Source organism: Formica exsecta, unplaced genomic scaffold (assembly GCF_003651465.1).
Source record: "Formica exsecta isolate Colony F162 unplaced genomic scaffold, ASM365146v1 scaffold144, whole genome shotgun sequence".
NCBI lineage: Eukaryota > Metazoa > Arthropoda > Insecta > Hymenoptera > Formicidae > Formica > Formica exsecta.
Genome location: NW_021848768.1, coordinates 4,122 through 15,046, shown reverse-complemented (window position 1 = coordinate 15,046; position 10,925 = coordinate 4,122). Strand labels below are relative to the sequence as shown.

General features: G+C 38.7%; 1 protein-coding gene across 1 annotated transcript; it reads right to left on the bottom strand.

Moving 5' to 3' along the window:
• Positions 1–3,727: 3,727 nt before the first annotated feature.
• Positions 3,728–6,890, bottom strand: LOC115246269. Its single transcript, XM_029824989.1, has one exon. It carries the CDS (start codon positions 4,701–4,703, stop codon positions 4,116–4,118), a length of 588 nt encoding a protein of 195 aa, XP_029680849.1. The 5' UTR covers positions 4,704–6,890; the 3' UTR covers positions 3,728–4,115.
• Positions 6,891–10,925: the final 4,035 nt, after the last annotated feature.

Sequence of the window (10,925 nt, the reverse complement as noted above, 5' to 3'; positions counted from 1 at the left end):
AGTAGTGTACCTAGAAAAGTTCTAACGCAGGTCCTTTGAGGGGGGGGGGGAGAGGGGCGAGGGAAAACCGGCGCGGGGGGTATGACGTCACGCGGGGGATCGCGTCCTAACTGGTTGGCGAAAGGTCCGCGGAGAGGGGGAAGGGGACCGCGTCCTAACCGATAGGTGAGGAACCCGCTAACCTAACCTAACCTAATCGGTAGGCGAGGGGTCCGCGGAGAGGGGGAGGGGGACCCGCACGAAATCGGCTGGCGAGGGGTCCGCGGAGAGGGGGAGGGGAACCGCGCGAAACCGATGGGCAAGGGGTCAAGAATTAAGCCCGTATTAGACTACGCATTGAAAATTGAAGATTGAAGATTAAAGATTGGAATTTGACTAATCAGAACAAAAGGGACTAAAATTTCTTTGTCCTGATTGGTCAAAATTCAATCTTGAATATTGAACCTCAATTTTCAATGTAGTCTGATATGGGCTTTATGCTATCAGTATAATATGGGCTATATCGGATCCCGTCCATCTAGCTTTGTAGTCATGTAGTAGTCTGATATGGGCTTAAGGGGCTATGCACAATAAAAGGAATAAAGAACAGGGAATAGAGAACAGAAAATATTCACCCGATACATCGATCGAGCAAGGTCTAAAAATTTTTGTCCGAGCGCAACATGACGACGACAATTGACAGCGATGATCGTGAGAAGATTGCGTGAGAGATTGTAAAAACGAGCGAATCGATCCGCAAAAAATATCGTTCTTTCAAAACCGGTCAAATGGAGAAAGACGTCGTATTGGAGAGGCACTTTAAACCAATTATCGAACCTCTAAAACAACTTGTCGAAAATACAATCAATGTGGAATCTAATGAAGCGAAAATCGAACCATCGAGTATGCTCGAAGACAAGCGCCGAACATGAGCAAGCCCGCAGGAACTTCGGGAGCCCACCGAAATGCGGCGCCAAGCGAGAGCCGCTACCAGCAAGTGAAATCCGTTGAGTGACAGTATGTAAGGACATCAGCGAAGCGAAATAATTATCGCCGGTGCATCGCACACGCCCTGGACGGGAGTTACTCTCGACGTGGGACGTACGAGACCGGCGCTATACCTCGCCGACCTACGGGTGGAAGTGGCCGTCTAAGCTCTCTCCGCTACCACTTTCACCTTCGGAGCGGACAGCCCGAGGGACCCAGACACAGCCCGAGAGCAGAGTGCATCGCGGCACTCAGGTTCACTCCTCCACATACGAGAAGGCGACGCAGGCTTCCAACAACACCTGCGAGAAAGCCACGCAGTCCGACCTCTCAGACTGGAAGGAAATGACGCAACACCGGGCCACGCAGACAGACGTTCCGACATCGCCGGAACGGAGTTACACTTCTCCCGGGACTCCGCCCGCGCTCCGGAAGTGAGGACCATCCCGGATGACTTCGACGGCACCTCATATCCAGTGGCGAGAACGCCTGTCCTAACGCATACACCCGCGTTCAATCGGCCCTTTTCAGGGCCACAAACAAACAAATCTAAAAATAAACACCTGTATATAACCAGTGAACTTGTAATTACGTAATTATGTAATTACGTAACTATGTAAGAATATATTTCTGTACATAGTAAATCGAACGTGTTCATTGAAGACTACCTCTCCACGACCACTCCCTGTTTGCGAACCGTGGGGTAAGAAAGCCAGCGAGCCTCCGCACAACCCCACAATATATATTAATTATATAATATAAAATCTATATTATTTGTATCTATATCTTTTTTCTTTCATTACCTATACTCGCTCATCCAAATATTCATAGAATATCCTAAAAAGATTCTATCAAAATACGCAGAATGTTCTCTAAAAGTTTATTTAATATCCAAAGAATGTTCTCATAATATTTAAGAAATTATTAAGGAACTATTATGTGAAGTGATTTGAATATTCATAGGACATTCACAATACGTGATTTTTGTCTACTTCTAATGTTCCATTAAGGATTCACAAAAACTCCGAAGTATCATGTAATAATATTCTAAGAATATTCAAACATTCTCCGATGTTATTCTATGAATGTTTATAGAACATACTTGTGCTGTCTGGGAGTGATGGTTTCTTTTATTATTAAAAAGGATGTAAGAATATATGTCGCAAAACATTCAAAATGCTGGAATAGGAATTAAGGTAATAACTTGGAATGAAATTAATGGGCTGTCAGTCAATTGCAGATTCTAAAATAAAATTTCCTTTGTTTGCAAATATTCGGGGTGTTAGTAAATGTAGGTACTTACCATATTGCAGCAAGGAATCCTTCTTTTGCTCAATGTTCATTGTACTCCCTGTTCTTTGTTAAGCCCTTCTTTCTCGTCTGCAAGGACCTCGGTCGTGGATGAGATAGGCTGAATTGATGTACGCAGATATATGCACAAAGTCTTTTATTCCGGACTTTACACAACTTGAACTTATGAATCTAACGCAAGACTGACTGTATAATGAATGAAAACTAGACTAAGATGATCTGACAAGAGGCGCTGCCGCACTGCGAGTGCTGAGGGTTGAAATCCGTAGTTTATATACTATTAAGAATCAAAGGTGTTGCGAGCCCTGTGCAGATCGTTCTGGAAATTTAGTTTGCGTTCTAGAAATTCATTAAGATGAAGATCTTCTACGGAAATTTATGATGAAACTGTTTCTAAGAGTTGCCTATTGATTAGTGGTAAATCCTTATCGATTGTTTATGTCTTGGCGTCTATGCCGCGGATTACTCGGAGGCGCCGCGGATCTACGCACCTGTTTATCGCTCGCCGTATCAGGTGTCTCGGATGCATCTTCTATACGCTTTCCTTTCATCTCGGATAGTTTTACAATATTAGAGCTATAGTATAACACGAAAAAGCTATAGAATATTAAAGAAAAATGAATATTAATACTTATGAATATTAATTTATGGAATCACTTGTTAAATTTGTTTCAAGTCTGGTAGTTAATTTAGAAATTATCGAGTTTTAGTATTCCATGACTAAAAGAAGTTATTCCGGATAAATTGTTATATATGTACTATATAATCCATGATTCCATAAATGTAGGTTTCTTAAATCTATATATTATTTGCAATCGCTTGGCTAATGCTACTACAAAGCATATATTAATTCATAGTAATGATCAGTTTATGGAAACGTTTTATAATTTGTTTTTGATTAGTTATCATGAAGTTATCAAATTATTGTTCTTTATTTTACAAATACAATTTAGATAATATTGAAAGTTTTATAATTATTCGCAAAGGGTGCAAGAAAAATATTTTTAACAAATTATTATTGCGCGCATTTTACGATTCCATAGAGTAGTGCGCATATTCTCTTATTTTATTTATTTTAATTATATTTTTCGCGTTTATGCAAAAATACTTATCATATAATTAATTAAAATCTTAAAGATTAAGTATTAGTATCGCTGATTATGTTAAAGTTCGCTCCGTTAAATGAAAAATGGCGGCGTGGCCCCTCTCAGGTTTCTCTCTGGTATCATCTGTCACCTAGGCTAATGATCACTAATTTCCCTAACACAAGTGATTACGATACTACGGCCGGTATTCATAGTCCGTTCTTATATTCAAGATCGTCTTAAGTACGATCTTAAGATACTATGCGGCCATTTCATTGGTTGAATGGGATCTTAAGACGACCCAAGACCACACTTAAGACGATCTTGGATATAAAAACGGACTATGAATACCGGCCTAAGTATTAGTATCGCTGATTATGTTAAAGTTCGCTCGCAAGCCTGTTCTTAAAGTAACCGTCCGTCAGTTCTAGAAAGTTACTACTGCGCAACTACCTAGTTCTAAATAAAGCCTTCTGATTGGTCGGTCCAAGGAATCTTCAATTCCTTGCGCAATCGATTATTATTATTTAAAAAACTAAAATATAGTTAATTTCTAAGTTAAATAACCATATAGAACTAAAACAATAAGCAATTGATGAAATTGATTAATAACTGAAATAAAAGAAAATGGTTAAAAAATTGTTCTATATTCCATAGGTATAATACAAGAATAGAAACGGTACTTAATTATTAGTTAAAATATGGTTTCGAAAATGACGGGACGTCACACCTCCCCCCTTATTTAAGAACAAATTATAATGTTTTCGTAGTGATTTGTTCGAGACCTTTCAATCGGTTTGTCAGATTTTTAAATATATGAATTCTGAGAGTAATATCTATGGTTGCTGATTCGATGTTGGATCCAGCATTTTCGTTTGGGTTTAGAGAATTATCAATCGTTGGTGGTTCTGAGGGCGATAAGGGTGATTCTTCAGGTGCGGATGGTGATGGTCCGTCATCTTCATTGTTGGGGTTTTTGTTAATTAGTCCACGTGCAAGATGAAGTAACAAATGAGTGAGAGAGCTCCAGACGGCTCCCAGTAAATGTAAACTCCATCCATAAGCAGTATGGATGTCCATCCATAAGGCATATCCATGAATGGTTGTATCAACAATAATCTTTATAATGCGGATGATTATCATGATGCTGAATATGCCTGCGGTTGCAAAACCAAATGTGATGAATCCATTCCATACTCGGGAAGCGGCATTCTCTACTATTTTATTAAAAAAAGCTTCATTTAGCAAGTTGTACATGGAGATTGCGTTTGTATCGATGAAATGGCCAATGAATCCTCTAGCAATTGTATTGAGGAGTGCAGGTTTTTCTGCGGCGAACATAATGTGATTTCTCAGCTTCTTTATATCCTTCTTGGATTATATTCCGCTGATGGCAAGGGGTCCTGGTGTCAAATAATCCTAGGATAGGGTTGTCAATGGCCGTAATTGCTGAGGAGGTAGTTGTCTTACTTGAGGTTCAGGTGTGAATTGAACCCAAGTATTTTTTATGCGATATATTGTAGGTAGTTCCTAGCTACATTTCCTTTGATTCCCGAATTTAGTGATTATTCGAGATTTAGGGGTAAGAAACAAGGAAATATTACGTACAATTACTGGTAGTTCTGTGTAACATTCCTCTGTTTTCTTATTACGACCTCCACTGGTATGCATTTAACAATATGCGTAACTTCTCCAGTTGTGACCGCCATATAGCCCGGTTCCTTCATGAGTTGATATGCGAATTCGTCAGGTTGAAGAGTAGCGAAAGACAAGGCATTGGTTATTACCTGTCTTTCCAATTCGCACTTCTGCTGCATCACATTATGATGTAGTAAGGTCATCTGGTGTCGGATATGTTTTTCTACATATACGAATTTGAAATTCATATATGCAAAAGTGTCCAAATTGTCCACGGAAATGATATCCCGACTGGCGAAGGTATTTTCCTTTTTAGTTTCAAAGATGAAAAGTTTTGGATGTTCTGTGCAGAGTAAGGTATATCCGCACAGGGGTTGCTCCTTCGTTTTGGTAAGAGCAAAGGTAATGTCCTCCGTTGTTAGGCTGTAGAGAATTAGGGATGCAGGGTCGGTTATATCATCCACAATTTTGATTGCTGGTCATTCATAGAGGACATCATATTGATGAAAATTGCAGGATGATGTTGTTATTTGTTTCCAATACGTATAGCTATCGTTTAAATCGATGTAGAAACTTTCACTAAGAGCGCAAACAGTTCTGGATCTCAACATTATCTTCCTGGAATTTAGTTGTACAGGAACGTGTGCTGATTTCAAGGATATCTTGACAACAGCTTGAACTACAACATCGTCCCATGTACCATGAGGGTCAGAATATTGAGTACCCTTGCAGCTTCCGTCATTGTTGATACGTCTGGTCAGGGTAAGATTATGGAAAGAGGTTTCGTTAACTCTCAGACCATGGATGATATTGCCAGCTCCCAATGAAAAAATTCCATCTTGAATCATTCTTCGACATGGTGTATATCCAGTTTCGTGAATGAACTCCACTCTTCCTTACTGACTACGTTTACACGTCACCCTTAATCGGGTTTAATAACATCCGTAGTTCCAAGGCTGGCCAATCACAGTCATTCCATTCTTCAGAAGAATAGCTGTGATTGGCCAGTTTTACAACTACGAATGTTATTAAACCCGATTAAGGGTGCCGTATAACAGAGCTCTATGAACGACTGAGACGTGTGAATGCATTCCATAATGGTAGATTTCCCGTGATACCTCTACTTTGCATTGAATGATTTCAGCGTGATTATAGTCAGAAAGTTGCAAAAGTTGAACGTAGGTTTCACTTGTATTGGGTTTTCGATAATTGAGGTTGCATTCACCAACATCGAGCAGTGATATTGAAGTAACATTAAGGTGTTGTCCGCCACAATTGAACCCAATTAGAGCGCAGATTAGATTTACAAGAATGAATATTGCGAAGTGTTTTAACATTTTTGCAATTTACAATATGCATATATAGTTTCCTATTCTATGTATTTAATATTTATATAATATAATTGTTAACATATATTTTGTTTTCATTTTTTCATTTTTGTGGGAGTTAATACATGATCAGTGTGTTTATATCATAATAATTGATACTAAATTTAAACTAACAATAAGTAGTGTTGTGCCTCTAGCCGCTAAGGAAGAGGTCTTTAGGGATTTATACGCCCAAAAAATTAGGATCCACGCTCGAAATAAGACACTCCCGGACGGTTAGGTATAAATTGATATATTTCACAGATTCTTGTACACTTTTACTTATTGTTAGTCGCGGTTATAATAGTCGGGCGCGATACGTACGGTATATCGATACTATTGATATGAGCGAGCGAGTGAGCGAGCGATGTTAATGAGCTATGTTACAGAGCTCGCGTCGGTGCATCTCGCGCTTAATATATATTAATTAATTAGGTCGTTAATTAGGGAGGAGTGTGGTGTCCCTGACCGGAGCATGTCTCGTGCTCCGCTTGTCAGTCTGTCTCGTCAGCTGCTTACTCAGCTTCCGAGAACTTGACCGTGTCTTACTTTTATTTTATTAATACTCTTTTATTCCTTCTTAATTACTTTTCCTTGGGTTCTTTCCCTGATTCTAATGCTTTGCTTTAGTCAGCTCTTTCTCAATATTTTCTGTTCTACTTTACTTGTTTTATATTTTAATATTAAGAAGTTGGTCAGGTTACGACAGTAGGATACTTAATACTTATTCAAAAAGCGAGGATATAATTAGCTAAGTATGCATTATTTGTGCAGTAATTGATGAATCAATACTATATCATTGAATTCTTACAAGATTAAAGCAATAAAATTTGTAAAGAAATGCGTAAGATTAATTCTAATATGATATTCTCGCTAATATGAAATATATGCATATATATTTTATTTCTATTATGTAAAAATTATGCTTGTATGTGACTATAATATATTTTCTCTTTTTTTTCTTTTTAATGTAGTAATCTTAATAAGTTATGCGTATTTAGCCACATCGAGAAATGCTGAGCATTCTAGCACTGCATCTACGTAGTTATGATTTACTTATCAGAAGAACTAAACACATGGTATCTAGATGTACACATTGTCGCTTGAGATTCTGACAATGTCTCGAAGGGCATAGTGGAGTATAGAAGTGCCAGGGAAAGAAAAGGGGAACGCAAAAAGGAAAATTTTAAAAATATGGTGTTACAATGGACTCCACGATTCTTTTCTTTCACGTAATATTAAACGCCTACGCTCTAGAACTCTTTGCACTTGACATAAACATTAAACTAAAGAATATCTAGCATGCGAGACTAATATTTCAGAACCTAATGCGCGATAAATATTCGAACACAAAGGTCCGCTAGAAGACCAGGAATTTTAAACAGAAACTAGAAGATACTTGAGCCGTGAGAAGGCTTGAAATCTAAACAGCGCGCATGCAAGAGACAAACAAACGGATCAAATAATATTTTAACTTGAAAGCCCATTAGTAAAAACACGGTATAAGAAGAGATCAAATATTCAACTCTAAGGTTTGCGCAACAGACTTAAGAGTTTAAAACAAAGGATAAGGAAAGGGACGGGGACAATGGTTTACAGATGAAACTACGATCCGTAACAAGAACTCGCGATACTTGACACCATGTGCTCGCCTGCCAGACCATCCTCTTGTGTTACCTGTTTGAGATAAATGAAGGGAATAATAAAAATGTCAACTTAGCGGACTCTCCAATGGGCAGGACTTAGCTTCTAAAAACAAAAGCCTACACCAATGGACGCAATTTCCTGGACCTTCTTTTGGAAGGGTAACACCTCCAACTCATGAGAGGGGTAATAAGTAAAGATTTGATTTGTTAAAAAAGAGTTCTACCTGCCTAATGGAGAGGGTACGCGAGGAGACGCCAAGATTTGATGTACGCGAAATCCTCCCTCAAAAAAGTCAGTCTATCTTCGCCTCTCGATCCGAAGTTTTGTACCGAGTCTATCTGCAGCTCGCTCTGTCTTATCGATACTTTGAAATTTTGATAGTCTATTCTCACAGTTCTCTGCGCGTTGTTCCAGTGCAAAGAGTTATATCTTATATAATTTAAAGACTTATAATATTCGTGCGGACAAGTGACGTGTGGTGTGCGCTTGAGTGCGTTAGGTCGTAATTACGTTATTCGATTTCGAGTTACGACATCTTGTACCGTCTCGAAACGTCGCCCCTTGAGCCTCAATTTAATTTTTGGGAACAAAAAGAAGTCGCAAGGGGCTGTTACGTCCGGTGGACTCCACGATTCTTTTCTTTCATGGAAACTCTTTCACTGATATAAAAAATTACGCTTTAGAACCTCTCTGCACTCGACGCAAACAATAAACCAAGACATATCTAGCAGGCGAGACTAATCTTCCGGAACAATAAAAAAGTTTTTTAACCGTGAGACGGATTAATAAATATTCCGAAACTAAGACCTACGTCAAAGACTTGAAAATTCTAAACAGAAGATAACAGACCCTCGAACGCTAGAAATGTAGACCATGTGCATATGAAAAACAAACAGATGGATCAAATATTCAACTCTAAGGTTTGCGCAACAGACTTAAGAGTTTAAAACAAAGGATAAGGAAAGGGACGGGGACAATGGTTTACAGATGAAACTACGATCCGTAACAAGAACTCGCGATACTTGACACCATGTGCTCGCCTGCCAGACCATCCTCTTGTGTTACCTGTTTGAGATAAATGAAGGGAATAATAAAAATGTCAACTTAGCGGACTCTCCAATGGGCAGGACTTAGCTTCTAAAAACAAAAGCCTACACCAATAGACGCAATTTCCTGGACCTTCTTTTGGAAGGGTAACACTTTCAACTCATGAGAGGGGTAATAAGTAAAGATTTGATTTGTTAAAAAAGAGTTCTGGTTGCCTAATGGAGAGGGTACGTGGGGAGACGCTAAGATTCGAGGATACGCGAAATCCTCCCTCAAAAAAGTCAGTCTATCTCCGTCTCTCGATCCGAAGCCTTGTACCGAGTCTGTCTGCAGCTCGCTTTTTCTTATCGATACTTTGAAGTTTTGATAATCTATTCTCACAGTTCTCTGCGCGTTGTTCCAGTGCAAAGAGTTATATCTTATATAAATTAAAGATTTATAATATTCGTGCGGACAAGTGACGTGTGGTGTGCGCTTGAGTGCATCAATCAACGCCACAACAATTGAGCGGATCTCCGAGCCATCCCTTCCGGACAGCTGAGGCCTCCACGAGATAGACCTTGGGTTGCTTATCCAACAAGAATTCCAAATTTGTCATTTATCCACGCAGCAAATAGTGAGTCTATTAGAAGTTTTTTATTATTCTCATTTCATCCCCTTTTTCTCTTCTCAAAAAAACAGTTATCCGATAATTATTTAAATTTTAATATAAACAGATGTAACGATGCATCCCCCATCGTTACTGCACCGTACCCGGCCGCCGATCCGCCGGAAGTCCGCCGCTCGACAAACACCGGTCGGGCAAGTGCGGTGGCGGCGAGCGCCCATTTTTAAACGATAATAGAAACACGCGCTTAGTAAACCGCCGTGAGGCGCGCGTAAACATCTCGAATCGACGACGCTATCCGAAATGGAACTAGCATATCAATAATCTTTATTGGTTTCTTTGAAGATATTTCCAGTAGAAATATTTCCAAAAATTTTATTCCTTTTCTATATCAAATATGTTTAATATTAAATATGTTTTATATCAGATATGTTTGTATTAATATGATCAAATGCATATATATATATATATATATACATATATATATATATTGTTCAAGATTGAAACGTTGAATTTAATCGATAAATTTAAACTGTAAATTCAACCGACAAATCTGAACGGTAAAAGCCGCGATCAAAACCCGAGCGAGAATAAACATCGTCGCGATCAGCCGATCGGCGCGTGACCGCGTGATCGTACACGCGAAGTTTGGTGCCGTCAAAAAAAATACATCTCCAGTGATTACTACAATTCCCTCCAATTATTTGTAAGCTTTTGTTACTATGACTAGCTACAATTAGGTAAGGGTATTCTAAATATAATACACTTTGTGTTTCGAAAGAAGAAGTTTCTCTTATGATACACAAAAAAATCTAACGATTCATCGTTTAATTGACTTGTTATAGGCAAGACATTCTTTTTTACCGAAGAAAGAGAAACAAATGTGTGTTATGTCCTGCCGACTCCACGATTCCTTCCTTCCGCGAAATTGCGGCAAGGATCGTCGATTGGCAATAAAAATAAGTCTCTCAGTAAATAGAACGTCTTGCACCACAATTCTTTAAACATTTCGTCAGTTATCAGTAAATATATCCATGAGTAACCGCGAGAAAAACAAGAAGAACTTCTCTAGGTAAATAAAAAACAGATGTCTCATACACTAGATGTCTCATACAATAAAATTTTCCAGTGAAAGAACAATGAAACAGCTAAAAGACGATCAAAACATCTTACGAAATATCTGATAAAAACAACCGCCGCCGCTTCGATTAAAATCATAGAAAATAAGACTTTGCTATCCATCTCAGAATCACGTGT

Excerpts from the sequence above, each read along its gene's own strand:
- LOC115246269 (XM_029824989.1), bottom strand. The coding sequence starts at position 4,703 with ATGTTCGCCGCAGAAAAACCTGCACTCCTCAATACAATTGCTAGAGGA.